Consider the following 15,803-nt stretch of genomic DNA (forward strand, 5'->3'; position numbering starts at 1 on the left):
ATGAAAGACAAAAATATTTTTTTCCACCTCACTATTTGACAATGCATAGGACCAGACTTTGCCTTATTTGGGCAAGTTAAGCAAACTATTTCTATTTTACAAAATAATGAGAGACATAATATTTCAGATAATTGCTTAAACTTTCGTTCAGTTCAGAAGTTTACATAGATTTTAAACCTTGGTCGGCAATGAAGTTTAAGTAGCTTGGTATCACTGTACATTAAAAGACCAATTTATTTCCACACTTTGATGCCTGAGGTGCAGGTTCAGTTGTTCCAAATAACGTTCTTTAGTTTAGTTTAGTTTAGTTTAGTTCTTTAGTCTTTAAAACGCCAGAATTCGCACAATTTTATCTTTGTCTATCTGATAATGTCATTTTGAAATATTGAATCAGATACTTTGATTCTCACCAAAATACTTTTGTACTGTTATTTGAAACATTTCTTGGATGGCTACTATCTACTTTAACTTGACTAGAAATATAAAAATATTTTTAAAAGTTGTATCTGGGTGTCGTTACAGTTTATTTATTTTTATTCTTTCCCGGCTGTAGTGGCCTTTATTTGACAATGATCAGACAGAAAAGCGGTTCGTGAGAGAAAGAGGGAAAGACATGCGACAAATGTCGACGGGCCGGGGACAACCTGTGACAGCCTGTGACAGCCGCGTCGACTACTCCATATATGGGTCACGCGATTTACCCTTCCGCCATCGCCGCGCCCTTCAGAACTGTTTTGTCGCCATCTAGTGTTTACATTCATGAACTACGGAGATAGCAAGGTGAATTATTACTAAAGACATTAAATAAAATCTGAATTTGACAGCGCTCATGTCAAGACACAATATAGGTTGAATAGCTTTGTCAAAGTGTGTCTGATTTTAGCGTATTACCTATGTCTAAGGGTTGCTGAACTCTCCCCTCCATCTTGGTACGGTCCGTTGCCTAGGTGCTAGTAGAAGCTAGTGTACTCCGCCATGCCTGTCCAAGGCGCTGGGTTTTCTCATCCTTGTTAGCCCGAGGTGAGTAAAACGTAAACTATGGTCTGCTGTATGACTTCCCGAAGCACAGAACCAGACAGTTTCGTGGATAAAATTCGCCAGTAATAACATTTAAACTGTAATCAGTATCCAACAATCAGCCTCTGGAATAAACTGCGGGACCGTTAGCGCCAGCGCTATCTTTGTATGCAGCCTAATAACTTCGGTAACTTTACTACCACGGCGTTCTAGTGTAAAAACCCGCTCATTCGTGCAATGTCACATGAACCGATTCTTGGTTATGCTTCAATACGCAGCGAGTCTTTCTAAAAAGCTCGGAAGACCCTGTGCTTCTACTGAAAACATAGTTTGCTCCTCCTTCGGTGTCAGACATTTTGAGAAGAAAGCCATAACAACCGAAGGATCTTTCAGAACTGAGGTAATTCAGCTTTCTCTTAGAAACTATTGATCACTTTCCAAAAAAAAAAAACATACACAATGTTTTCCTGCTAGAAATTCCATTTAAACTTGCACTTGCAAGCTGCTTGAGCTGTAATCGTTGCTATTTATATCAAAAGCTTAATGATAAGAGAAGCAGATCATACATAGATGATCAGGCTGAAGTTTTGCATAGCTTCAGGTGATACAGTGCAGTCAGCTGTCAAACTGCAGCTGATGTAGGCAGTGCCTGAGGTTGTTACTACAGGTTTTGTCACGACTTAGTCAAATGGTTCTGAGAAATGTTATCTTTTACAGAGCTGCTAGTACGCATGGATTACAGCGACAATGGAGCTTGAGGTTCTGCTCTTCATTGCCACAAAATGGGACACCACGTAGGAACAGCTGCAGCTTAAAATAAGTATTTTTCTCAGCTGAGGAAATGGCTTCACCAAAGTCAATGTTGATGGATCATGGAGAGGTAACTTTGCTTCTGACGGATAAAGGTTACATTCTCTATAAAGTGTTGCTCTTCTGTGGAAACCCTTTCTCTCTGCAGAGTGACATCATGTTAAAAAGCTTTTCTAATCTACATTTTCTTCCCCATTGGCTAGTGAATTTGCTGGCAGTTTTTCTTCAGTATAATTTGAACATACTGCACATAGAAGAAAGAAAAATTGAAATTTTTGTCATACAATCTCGATGGAAGGAACGCAACTTGCATCAGCACCTAACATTTGTCAGCATTAGAAGGGCGCTCTCAATTTGCAGTCTTTCAGCCATTTGTTCCAGATGAACATAGACCAGCTGGTGGCATGTGAGACTCGATACTTCGCCTGTGACAATGTGGTGCATGTTGTTGGAGCTGTAACAACTCCTTTAGCATTCCAAATACTGCACGGCTTCCGCTCAAGTTACCAAATTCTGGAACAGGTGTTTGGCGCCGAGTTCCCATCGTCGTAGTCTGAGCATGCAAAAAGATCGGTTTTGCTGAGCAAGTTTCTTCATGCAAATTGTGGTTTAGCAAGTCATAATACATGGTTTTGATCTCTTGTGTGTTAATAAATCATTTATTTTCCTCCTCTTTCTCTTTAGTTCTTGACGGAGCTGGACCAGGTTACCAAGAGGCTTCAGGACGACGGCTTGCCTCCAGAGGCCGGAGCGGAGGAGCGGCAGCAGCATCTATGGCGGCAGCTGCTCAACGCCGAGGCAAAGCTTCAGTCAGTCTCAAAGGAGCTGCAGGCCTTACGTACGCAGCAGGCCAATGAAATGAAGGAGGTGAAGTAGTCCAGTGTTGCCTTTGTTTACCAGCTGTAGCAAACTTCATATTAGGTTTAGTGGATTGCTGGTTTTACTTGAATTAGTTTAAGAATTGTATTTTGCTTGACTCTCAGGTGGAGAGCTACGTAGCTCACATTCGAGCGCTGCTGGAAGAGCGCGAGTGTCTGACTGCAGAGTATGAGAGAGACAATGAAGACTTGCGACATGAGCTTCACCAAATCAAACATCAACAAGGTGGTCTCAATAAAGCTGTTACTGTCTATAGTTTTTGCATTCATACAGCATCCTCATTATTTATTGGCATCCCTGTTAGAGATGTGTAGAAACTTTAGAGCATTTTAATCAGTCACTTCGATCCTTACGCTGAAAAATGCAATATTTTCAGAAAAAAAAAAGATGTTTCTGTCCTGCCAGGATAAACATAAATGTGTGGATTTGCTAAACTTTAACTAAAACTGGGTGCTTTAGTTGGATGACTAACACTCCAGGTCAACAAAGGGTGATTATGTGGATAAGAATCTCATGCTCACTGTTATGCTATGCTATCCAGTGCAGTAAAGATCACTTATTAGCTCTTTGAAATACTTGGACATTTTAAACAATCATCTGGCGACCACATCTTAGTTCGCCTAAACACCTTCAAAGAACATCTATAAATTTATTCTCCCTCAGTGAAACATTTCCTCGTGTTTATGCTAATTGCAGTGCGTTATTTCGGTGAAGTGTCATTTTTCAGTAAGAAGCGAAGGAGTCATTGTTTCTTTTTAGAGATCCAGAGCAAGGAGATGGCGGAGATGTTGTCACAGGAAGACCTGGGGGAGATCGGCTTGAGTAGCCCCAGTGAGCAGGTGGCTTATCTACTGGTGGAGAGGGCCACTCTGCTGGAAAGGCTGGAGGCTGCCGAGGGGAAGCTGGAAAGTCATACCCTCGCCGTTACCAACAGCGACCATGGGGTGAGAGTCTAACAGAGAAGTTATATTTGAAGTGGTACCACTAACATTGATAATTACTACAGAGTGTCAAGGAATAGATTGGAAAGCTGATCCAGGGAGTTTTGCCTGTATCAACAAACATAATCTCAATTCTAAAATATAAACATATATCAATGTAACATGTAGCTACCTCATTCACATGCAGTTTCCATCTGTGTGCATCATTTTAACAGGAGCACATCCAAATAAAGGGAGAGAGTCTCAGGCAGCAGAGGGAGGACATGAGCAAGACCATAGATCACATGACGAAGGTGAGGTCATCTTAAGTTCTTCCTTAAAGTCTGGAGGAAAGAATAGTCCATTTATTTATGTTTTTCAGCGAATGCGCAGAAGAGTTCGATCACCATGTGGACATTGGCTTTTTGTTTCGTCAGCAGTGTTCATCCCAGAGTCCGTGGAAGAAGCTGTTTGGCCTGCGCAGGTCTGCTCAGAGCAAACACAATATGAGCCCTGTAGGTTTCTACTTCACAGCTCATACTAATCCTTCTAACTAACGCTGGTGTTGTGACGAAGGCCGACAGGAGGGCCGACACTGGGGTGTTTAACAGAGATTTGTTTTTAAAATATTTCGCACAAGCGTTTGGACGTGTTTTGATATTATCCGCATGAATGCTGCGAAGCATACCACCTGATGCGGTTTGGTTGTCCAAAGATTAGGAACTAAACTTCCTCGTCCACATGACACCCGACTCATTGCGGGACGGCTCTACGCTGCATGTTACAGCGCTTTGCAAAAGTATTCATGAATTATCCACATTGTCTTACATTACAACTAGGGCTCTGTAATTTTTGGAAGCCAATGTTTTGATATTATTATGTTTGCTATGACTGAACCACATTTACCTTACTACTGTCTTTCTTTTCCATCATCATCATGTCCCCGCCCTTTTCCTGAGCTTCAGGTTCTCCATCACTCAATAGTTAAGGACAGCGAAAGTCGAAAGCAAAATTTTACTTCATTGCAATTAAATTAGAATAGCCTAACAAATATTGCAACCAATTAGTAATTTCTAATTGCAACTTTGCACATGTTGATTTTACAGTGATTATTACTGTTTGATATATTGTGCAACTCTAATTACGAAAACAAGATTTGAATAGATTTATGCAACAAATTGAGTAAAAATAGCACTTACGATATAAATAAAGCCTCATATTCCTTCCACTTCACAATTATGTTTTACTTTGTTTTGATCTGTCATATAATATCCGAATAAATATGTAGTAGTTTGTGGTTGTTATGTGACAAAATATGTAAAGGTTTAACAGCATGAATGCTTTTGCAAGGCGTTGGATGTCTCTGTGCCAGCTGTGCATTTTGTCTTTCTTTCTAATATGGTTCTCAAATGAAAAAAAGAAAAACAAACATTAACAGTATTTTAATTTGATCACAAACCCACTGATAGCAAGGAAACCTTTTTGGTCCTCTGAGCAGGAGAATGCTGAAGTCGACTACCTCCCCTTGCTCGCTACAGGTCTGCAGTGATAACGGATCTCAGACTGAAAGTGCATGATTCTCACAGCTGCATGCTATGTCTCCGGTCTAACTACCAGTCCACTTTCTTGCTGTTCTCCTTCCACACTGGCCGTCCTAAACTTGATCATTTTGCGACAGGCCCACAGCGAGGAGATCACCAGGGAGCGAACTGAGCAGGCAGCGGCTGGAGCGGGACCTGGAGGAGGCGTCCAGGAGGCTGGCCATGGCTCACCAAGACATTCGCAGACTCAACAGTGAGCTTGATGCGGCTAAGAACAACAACCAAGACCCATGTGGTATGTCGAAGACACATTCACTCAGTAATCACAAATGTATTTTTAGTATTCAGAGTTATTATCACACCGAACCAGAAGCTGCACAACTTTCTGCTTCCCACCTTTTAAGGTGCATGCATTTGTGTGTATTTTTCTTTTTAATTTAAATTTGTATTTCTTATATATATTTTTGGCAGCATGCAAAGATAATATCGGAAAAAACATTCTTAGTAAGCTTCTAAGTAATGTGGATGTTCTTCCAATTGTAGGATCTGAGCTTGAGGGGACAGTCCAGGAAGTTGAGTACCTGAGGAAGGAAGTGGACAAAATGAAACACAATGGTGAGACGGCATGGCGTGAATGAACTTTATTTGACCGTTTGGAAAATTTAGCAGACAGAAGTGGTGAAATTTTTATCCACCAAAAAAATTCTACTCCAAAAATCGTGGGTGTTCACTGTTTGCAGATTACCTGTATGGTAATCCGTAATATAAAACAGTATTAAAGCTTTATTAATCTATGCTGCACTGAGACTATGTTTTTATGTTATTTTGTTGTACAGTGGAAGTTGTGATGGCTTTCACAGTAGCACATCCTGGCACTGTTGCCTTGCAAGAAGGACCAGGGTTTGAATCCTGGCCTCAACTCTTCTTTAAGATGATCACAGGCAGACAATTGGCTGGGTTTTGAGCTCACCCCCCAGTGGCCTTTTAAAGAACTGCAGCTTGGCTTTTAAAATGGGAAAGCAAAACTTCCAAAGTGAAAAAGGTCAACAATCTTTTTGCAGATAATGATGAAGCTGCAGCGAGCCAAAGAGCAAAATGACAGACTGGATGCAGAGAACAGAGCTCTCAGGGAAAGAGTACATGTCATGGAGTCTGAGAAGAAAGATCTTCTGGATCAGGTAAATATGAAGAGTGTTTTTTTCCCATTTCTATAAATGAAAATGCAAAGAGTCTTCCTGTAGTTAAGTTTTTGTTTGTTTTGTTTTTGTCCAGATGACAAAACCTAATACAGAAAAAGAAGACTTGAAGAACAAAGGTACTGAATCTGAAAACTGTCTCTCTGCTGTGTCAGCCCAAGAGAAGGATCAGATTCATAAACGGTAACGATATAAACTCATGGAAAACGACAACATTTCCTTCTTCAAGGCTCAAATAGGTCCTTTGTCGCCATTATTCCCGTTAGGTGTCAGGAAGCGGTGGAAGACGGACTTATGCAGGCGAGAGAGCTGCAGCGGCAACTCCAGAGGCTACGCAAGGAGCAGGAGGAGCTGGAGGAGAGGAATGAGGAGCTGGAGGCCCTGCTGGGGGAGACCCAGAACTCCAGCAAGGAGGAGAGGCATCGCCATGAGGGAGAGGTGGAGGGGCTGCACAGAAGAGTACGGGGAAAGAGCTGGATTCGTCTGTAACAGCATTTAATATTTAACAGAAAGAAATAAATGATTAATTGGATTAATTGAGAAGGATCGATTATCGAAGTAGTCGTCAGCTAATTTAGTAATCGATTAATTGTTAACTGACGTGTGCAGACCAAAGATAAAAGGCCATTTGCTGAAAAAGCTACATATTCAGAGCAGTGTTTTAGCCAAAACTGTACACAAAAAAGTAAATATACATATATATTTTTTGCATTTAAGATGAAAACATTTTGTAAATATGTTTTACTCAAAGTTCCTGAAGTAGTTTTAGCATTGCTAAATTAACTAAAGGAATTCCATGGTGTTGTTGCATTTTAAGCAATAACATGTTCATTTTCTTATTTAAAAACTAACTGAATTTTTTGTTGATTTTCATCTTTTAGTGTATCTCTAATTTGCATAAACCAGACTTGAGGGGTTAAATGAAAACTCTGCACAATGTGCCAGTTTTTTTATTCGACTGATTGATAAGTAAGATCATTAGTTGGAGCCCTAAAAAGAAATGATGCATTTAATTATGTTAAAATAAATGAAAGCTTGAAGGGGAAATAAATGTGTCCACTAAAACCCTCTAATCTCTGAATTTAACCATGTAGATTAGAAACCTGGAGGCGGAGCTGAGAAAGCACGACGCTCAGGAAAAAGCGCCAAAAAATGGCGACGAGGTGAAGGCCAGCGAGTCCTACCTGCACGTCGTAAGAATTTACTTTTCTTATTATGCAGTGACACAGCAGACTGCCTCAAAGTTGGTGACAAACTGTGGTTGTGATATTTTTGGAAATTAAACATCAACCAATCAGACATGCACATTGATCTCCCCTGTGTATAAAGCACCTGAGGGACAGCTCCCAGGAGAGAATGTCCCTGCTGGAGGCCCGACTGACTGAGGAGAAGGAGTGGAGGAAACAGCTGGAGTTGGATCTTACTGCTGCTCAGGCTGCCCTCAAGAAAGATAAAGAGGTAAAGATCTCACACATGCTGTCTGCGGGACCAACAGTCACTCAACAGCTGCATAACTTTCTGAAAATCAGCTCATAAGTAAAAAAAATTTTTATATTGCATTTGGTACTAGGCTGTTTAAGGTTACTGATAGGAACTTCTGTCTTACCTACAGATATGAACAAATCTTTTTCCAACTGCCTTTTGCAAACCAGCTCAGGTTTTTATTTCTCCGTTTTTTTCCCCCCACGCTACAGGCTTTGCAGATAGGCGAGCGAGAGCTGAAGAAACTGAGACTCGAGGTCAGCGGTCTTCAGACCGAATGCCAGCAGGGGAAAACGCTCATCAAAAGTCTGACCCAGGTCAAGGGAGAGAAGGCCGTTCTAGAAGAAAAGGTTCGCTCGCTGCCTGGGTTTGAAATGGAAATAAAAAGGACTCCGGTTTTGCGTAAATGCCTTAATAGATTCCTTTGACATTTCCTAGTTCTGTTAACTTACTCTTTCATTTAATAGACCAACATAAAGTAGCACATCATCGTGAAGTCAGAAAATTGTTTAGATTGGTTTTTTTTACCATTAAGATCTGTATAAAATTGTAATGTTCATTTCTATTCATTTTCCCTGAGTCACTATTTTGCAAGTCTTGCATTTGGGGCTTTCCACATCAGGAAACTAAAACCTTTTACCCTGTTCTTTGTTGCACTTGAGTTCAAATACATAAAGTGTGTGGCGTGATTATTTTACATGGTCGTTTACGTGAGTGAGAGTTTACGGCGCGTCTCATCTTGATATTTCTGGCCCTTTCAGGTGGCTCAGATGGAGCGCGCCCACAGCAGACTCCAGAGTCAGCTGGAGCGCTACAAGGACAGTAACCAGACTCAGGGAAAAATGATGGAAAACAGACTCCAGGCTGATCAGACGCAGAAGCAGGTCGACAGCCTTAACGTCGAGCTCAGCAGCCTGCAGTCTTCACATGACAGTCTGAGGTAGGAAGCTCAAGAATACATACGTCATCAGCTCGTAACTGTATGGTACAACTGAAGCATTTGAATTGAAAATAGCTGTGTCTGGGCAGGAGCTATAGCCCTGCTGCAAATAGTACCTTAATCAATTTTTTTTTCATAGCCAGCAGAGAGATAAGAGGTGATATTGGCGCTTACTTGGTTTGCATACATATGCATATTTTTCAGGGAGGAGATGACCTCTGAACGCCAGAAGACGGCTGAGCTCCAGGCGGAGCTGAGCGGCGCGGTTCATCTGAAGCTCGAGGCTGAAGGGAAAAGAGAGAGAGTGGAGCTGGAGGTCCAGCGGCTCAATAAGCAGCTTCAGTGGCATCAAGAGCAGCTGACCTCTGCTAAGGAGGCACTTCGTCGCAGCCAGAATGGCCGAAATGGACACAGCTAGCTGCAGGATCTGGGTCTGATTCGGTAGAGAAAGTAAAGGTTGGAGGTTTGGATCAGGTAATTCAGTTTGCAGCTGTAAATCTTCTTACATCATCTAAATGTAGAGAAGATCGGCTTCACTGCTTAGTAAATCAAGTCGAGAAGAAAGCACATTTCCTCTTCAGGTTTTTCATTGAAATCAAATATTTACATACACCCTTTACTCCTTAAAACATTTTAGAAAAGCCCAGATAATAAATGAACTTCCATCACTTAGGGTTATGTTAGTTAATTTACAACATTTGAGTTAAATTATATACCTATTCGTGTATTTTAAGCGAGTCTCAGATAAACTGCTTTCTTGGGGTACAAATGGGTTTTTACAAATTTGTTACTAAGTACTTTAAGGTCAACAAACCTGACTCGGTTACACCAGCTCTGTCAGGAGGAATGGGCCAATATTCCAGCAAGCTACATTGAGAAGCTTGTAGAGGGATTACCTCAAATGTCTTGACTCAAATCAAAACAGTTCTACCAAATACTTAGGATATGTTTGCAGACTTCTTATTTTAAAGAATGTCATTCTTTCGTTTAGAAAATATAAATATTTTTGGTAATCTCTGCTGACCTTAAACAAGTCATATTTAGTCTGATTTATCATGAGAAAATAGTTTTGTTTTGCCTTTTTATGAAGGGTGCGTAAATATCTTGTTTCAGCTGCTTCTATGTCTCTCCGTTTTATGTTGGTAGCTTTCATCTTTGAAGAAGGAAATAAACGACCTGGAGGATAAGCTGGAGGAGGAGCGGCAGCTGGCCTCTCAGCACCAAATGGCTCTTCAGGCTCAGATTAGTGAAGCCCAGGCACATATTAAGGTACACATGCTCACAACATGCGTACCTCCATATTATATCCTATATAATATGGATATATCCTATATATCCTATATATTACATCATATATCATTTTGTATTTCTGTAGTTGGAGCTTGACAAAAAAAATAAATCAATGAATGTTCGTAAAGATCGGCACAAATCAGCTGACGCACTTTTCTTTTCCAGGCATTTACTGACCTAAGGAGATCAGCACTCAAACATCTTACTTGGATGAAAAGTGGCTTAGAGAAAACCAGTAGCATCTAACAAAAAGTCCCTCAGCACTGATCAATTTAAAAAATGCTAATGATTCCAAAAAATTAAAGAGACAACAAATTTTTGGTGTAACACTGATTCTAAATATAAAGGCCACTATAACCGATAAAACCTTTAAAAAACATTGACTGGTTGAATAATTCATGAGTTTATTTTAGCTCTGCATCTGTTTAACTTTTTGGATCTTTCTAACTCAAAATTTTTTATTTTTTTTTTCCCCCATCTTAAGTTGCAAGACTCGGTGCTGGGCCAGAAGGCGCAGGAGGCGAAACAGATGAAGCAAGACGTGCAGAGAGCCCAGAGCCTGTTCACCTCGGCCGAGAAGGAGCTGCGCTACGAGAAGGAAAAAAGCCTGGATCTGAAGAGACACAACACTCTGCTGGAGCAGGAAAAACTCAAGGTTGGCGTTCAGTTTCATCACATTTGGAATGTCCTCACCGGCAAATCGTCATCTTAGTCGCTCTCGCTGGCCTCTTTTACTTTCTGTGGCTGCTAATCACAGTAAGTGAGCAAAACTGAAACGGTACCAAGAAACAGGCTGTATACTGTGTGCATCAAGAAGCAAGAAAAATATAAAAACATTCTTCTCATTATTCTGAGATAGCTTTTCAACATTTTATAATCTAAGGTTATACTGTAATTTGATTTTGTTGGATATTAACTTCTTGTTTTTACTCATTCTTGTCCATTCCTTTGTTATGTTAAACTACACCACAATGGAAAAGGAAAGTTCTTGCTCTCCTCTGAAGGCTCTGTTCTTTCGTGTGTTTCTTCAGCTTGGCGCAGAACTGAAGCAGGCCCAGTCCAAGCTGGCACAGGTGGAGCAGAAACTCCAAACTCGAGACACCGAGTGCGAACGCCTGCAGCAAAAAGTCCGAGAATTAGAGCTGCAGCTGATACGCAGCAGCACCAACTGCAGCGCCACCGCCGGCCTGCAGGAGGAGTTGCAGGCCGAGAGGGCGCGGCTCATTGCTGCCGACAAGAAGGTCGGTGTTGCTGGCTCATGAACCTGCAGGATGACAGTCCCTTCTTTAGACAAGCTCTGCTCCTTCTGATGGATTTGAGCTTTTCAACATTTTGTTTGTGTGTTTGAGCGAATTCAACCTTTGATTATAAACACCCCAGAATGCATTTTGAAATCCGGTCAGACGTTTGGGAAGTCATTTCTCTTTTTTTCTGCAGGTGTTGGAGCTCCAGCAGCAGCTAAAGAACGCCCAGCACCAGCTACGTGTCGAGGAAGCTCGAGCCGGCGAGAGCAGCCGCCTGGAGAGGGACAGCAGGGATCTGTTTGATTCTCTGTCGGCCCTCAGGGCCCAGCAGCAGGAGGGCCACATCACCAGGTGACACAGAGTGGGACCACAACGTTATTTTCGCCCGGCTCATCGTTTCAAGTTGCTCTAACTTTTTTTTTTTTTTTCCAGGAAGCTTTTAGAGCAGCGGGAGGAGGAGCTGCAGCAGCAGGTACGCTCGCTTAGGCTGAAGGAAGCTTCCCTCAACAGGACAAACACGGAACTCAGCCACCGCGTCCAGCAGCTGGACACTCAGCTGTCCATCCTGGATGCTGAGCTCAAGAAGACAAGAGAGGAGGTGAGAAATGCTTCAACGTTACTTTGCTTCAGTAAGTGTTAAACCTTTTATTTCAGTGTATTTATATATATATATATATATAAAAAAAAACATTTTTTTGCTTCTCTTCAGGTAAAAACAAGCCAGAAGTCAAACCACAAACTGCAGGAAGACCTGATTACCAGTCAGCAGGAGTGTGAGAGGCTACAGGAGGAGCTGCAGCAGGTCCTCCTCCAACTAGATGCACACATCAGGTCATTATCAATATTAGTATGATGACGAGGATTATAAATCCAAGGCCTGAATATGCTGAGCTCTACTTGAGGTGGCGAGAATAAAGTTTGTTGTCCAGGACATTTTGTTCATTCATGAGAAACTGAAGCGCATAACTCCTGGGATGTCCTCATAAGCTGGAAAAGCAGCAAAGCTTTTCTGCCTTAACAAAGCCCACTTTCTGAATTTCAGACCAAATAATGGTCAACAACCAACAAAATCAGCAGTATTGAAAATGGTGTCATCCCAGGAGAGGGAACACTTTTCAGATTTGTGCACTGTGTTTGATGCTCTTGTGTTTCTTCTCCACTTCTACAACGACCAGGAAGTACAACGAAAAGCAAAGCCAACACAAGACCAAACTGTGTCAGGCCAAACAGATTTTCATGAAGGCAACGGCACAGAGAGACTCTACCATCCAGAAACTGGAGAACGATCTGGCGCTGGCCTCCAGTCTCTCCTACAAGGTTTTCATTCCTGCTCAGTGTTTGCTTCTAAAAGGTTTGATATTTTCCAACATGTTTTTGTCTTGATACGCTTTTTTGTCTTGTTCCCTCTGCCCCACGCTGCTTCTAGGAGAAGGAGCGGATCAATGTAGTGATGCTAGAAAACGAGAAGCTGCTGGAGGAGAAGCGGGAGCTGCTGCGGAGGATAAGTGAGGCAGAAGACATTGGCAGCAAAGGCATGAGGACGGCTTCCACTGTCCAGCACAGGTGGCTCAATCAATTACTACTCCTGAACAGCAGGGGTCACCGCAGCAGCGACTAACTTCTCTCCATGAAAGCTATTTTTGTTTCAGTTATTGTCCGGTTGGCTCTCTGTATCATAGATCTCATCAGAGTTACTTTTGACAAAAACATTTGCAAAAGGAGTTTGCAGAAGCAGTTTTTTTTTTTTGTTGAATGTAAGACCCAAAACTGACCAGTCACTTTTGTGCACTTGTGAAAGCTTTAAATGATATTTAATAAAAGTCTTATTTGTCCAGTCAGTTTTGCAAAAGTTTGAGGTCACAAGGTCACAGGATTTAAAGTTTCATCAGGTGTTCTTGGACAGAAAAGGTTCTGTTTTTTTCTTTCTTTTTTTTTTTTTTTTTACAAAAAAATACTTTTACATGCTTTGATGAAATAATGTATCCAGATGTATGGTCCTCATTTATTCATCAGAAATCTGTTTGTAAGTCCTTGTTATTCAAAATCTCAGCCTGTCGAATGTCAGCTCTTAATTAATAATCAAATAATATCCATCTTAGATGTACCAGGAACAAAGAATATTTTTAATCAGTGCCTATTAAAAAATATTAGTGCCATTGTCTTGTTATTTCATAACTTGCTTTTGAGTGTGGGGATTTATCTGTTTAAGGGCTAATGTCTTAGAGGTGGAAAACAAACAGCTGCAGGACAGAACCATGAAGCTCTCCAATCAAGTCAGGTCCCTGGAGCGTGCCCTGAGGAACGCCGAGTCATTCTATAGTATGGAGGTAGAAACATGGACAACCTTTTTTTAATTTTATTTTGAGTGGACCGTGTTATTATTTTGTCCTGTTCTGAAATTGTAGAGAAGTTCAAACACCATTTACCGTCGGGCCCACAGTGGCTGTCCTTAACTGTGAAACAGTTATGAGGAAAAATTTAATTTAATTTTTCTTTAGTTTTGTTGAAAACGTTTAAATATGTGTTTTGTTTAAGTTAACAGACGCTTTCACATAGTCTAACGTGCAAATTGGTCAAATTTTCTAACAGAATGTCAAGAGAGCGCTCCCCTCTGATGGTTTCACAGAAGGCGTCATGCATTCATCAGCTCTGAGGTAAGCCTGACAAAATGTGAACCCGCATATTGATACAAGGACGGGAAAAATATGTTATGTTATGACAATGTAAAATATGCTTCTCTCTGTTTTTAAAGCGTTCATTTTATAACTTTCCAGTCAGAAATACAACAAAATGTCATTTGGAAATTTACTGCGTCAGTTTACTTGTTACAGACAAAAAGATGAAACATAAAATTAAGTGAAGTTTATTTACAACATCCTATATATTGTGAAATTTTCTCTCATTAACACATCTTCTAACCAAAACTCTTCATGTTGCACAGCAATGCATGAAGTAGTTCTGTAAAACATTTCACTAGTGAATGGAAGCATCTGAAAAACCCTCTTTTCTTCTTATTTAGTTTCAGAAAAGTGCAGTCTGTATGATTCTTAGTTTCAGCTACAACATACTTTATTCCTAGGATGAATCATTTGTAAAGTTTCTGATAAGAACTTGATGTATTGTGTCCGAAGTGTTGGTGGATTGACGCAGATAAAACTAGCGCTTTGCAGTCAGGCGAAGGGGAAGCTTCAGCTGCTGCTCAAACTGCTAAAAGCAGGCGTGCTGTGGTGGCATAGCGGATAGCGCGACCCACATTTGGAGGCCTTGAGTCCTCGACGCGGGTTCGATTCCCGGACATTTGCCGCATGTCTTCCCCCCTCTCCTTCCCCTTTCCTGTCAGCCTACTTTCATATAAGGGACAGTAGAGCCCACAAAAGACCCCCTGGAGGGGAGAAAAAAAAAAAACTGCTAAAAGCAGCTTTCGTCCCGACCACAGGCCGACCACACTTGCTAATAACAGAGCTTGTTATTGATGTCAGTCTGACCTCAGGTCCCTGTGATCACGCCGACATCCTGGACGCGATCTGCCGTGCGACGGTGAACAAGCACTTGGTGCTGGACGGCACGAGGACTTCCGTCTCTACGCAGCAGCCGCCTGAGCAGGGATACCTGAACCTCACCTCCCCAATGGTCACTCCAACTTCCACTAAGGGTAGAGGAGAGACCTCAGATGGCAAAGACCAGGGGTGAGAGGCGATGGGAGTTTAGTGATGTCACTGCCATACAACGTAATCTGCTTACATAGGGTCGTATTTGAAAAGCAGATTCTTGTTTGCCTCATAAGTACTGTGTTTGTCCCAGCAGCTTACTGAAAGTGATTCTTTTTTTTTTTTTTTACAAAGCCTTTATTAACCAAGAATTTTTCAACATACTCTGTTCTTAAAGACAACAGTGTCCATTGGGATAGAAGTCCAGCCTGTTTATTTGGAATGCAAACACGTGCAAATGGTTTTCTAAAAGTTTATTATGTTTCTTTGGTTTGTTTGCCTTTGCACACCAACGCTTATGAGCATCACTTAAAGTTTGAAAGACTGATACTGTTTGTAATATAACATTATGAAAAGCACCACACACCACTGCCTTCAATGGGAAATACATTTTTATCAAAGTTATTTTAATGATCCTATTTGAATTGAAGCACTTTAACATGTTTTTTATACAGATGTTTACATTCAAGATGTTTTAGCAATGCTGTGCAAATTTTGGGATATTAACTTTTCCTGGTTCGATTTTGCAGTGTTTTGATGCCTAATGACGCCTAAAGTGTTGGCTACGTTTGTACTTAAAAGGAAAAAACATCTAAATTGAGTGAATTTTTACCAGTTTACAGTTCTGAATGTTTCACCCATCTTCTGTCTAATAGGAGATAATCTGGTACTTTAAACAAAACCAATTCTGTCCTTTTTTTTCTCTTCTTGGCCTAATTCAAGTTTCCTCTGGTTGTGTTTTTTTTTCTTTCATTGTTGTCCACATAAAAAGTTTCC

At 41.1% G+C, this 15,803-nt stretch overlaps 1 protein-coding gene across 1 annotated transcript; it reads left to right on the forward strand.

Annotated features, from left to right (window-relative positions):
- Positions 1-895: 895 nt before the first annotated feature.
- On the forward strand, positions 896-15,798 carry ccdc30 (coiled-coil domain containing 30). The gene is given in 31 exon segments (XM_032572000.1): positions 896-1,020; positions 1,735-1,897; positions 2,512-2,694; positions 2,811-2,931; positions 3,466-3,650; positions 3,863-3,940; positions 4,009-4,110; positions 5,305-5,340; positions 5,342-5,462; positions 5,711-5,790; positions 6,229-6,345; positions 6,440-6,546; positions 6,630-6,822; positions 7,458-7,556; positions 7,693-7,821; positions 8,058-8,195; positions 8,607-8,785; positions 8,990-9,182; positions 9,184-9,204; positions 9,206-9,259; positions 9,932-10,054; positions 10,560-10,730; positions 11,107-11,316; positions 11,513-11,670; positions 11,752-11,917; positions 12,029-12,150; positions 12,495-12,636; positions 12,746-12,882; positions 13,529-13,646; positions 13,909-13,973; positions 14,799-15,798. Coding segments are annotated over 30 exon segments (3,798 nt in total). The 5' UTR covers positions 896-1,020; positions 1,735-1,858; the 3' UTR covers positions 15,010-15,798.
- Positions 15,799-15,803: the final 5 nt, after the last annotated feature.

The sequence above is a fragment of the Xiphophorus hellerii genome, chromosome 1 (assembly GCF_003331165.1).
Source record: "Xiphophorus hellerii strain 12219 chromosome 1, Xiphophorus_hellerii-4.1, whole genome shotgun sequence".
Lineage (NCBI taxonomy): Eukaryota > Metazoa > Chordata > Actinopteri > Cyprinodontiformes > Poeciliidae > Xiphophorus > Xiphophorus hellerii.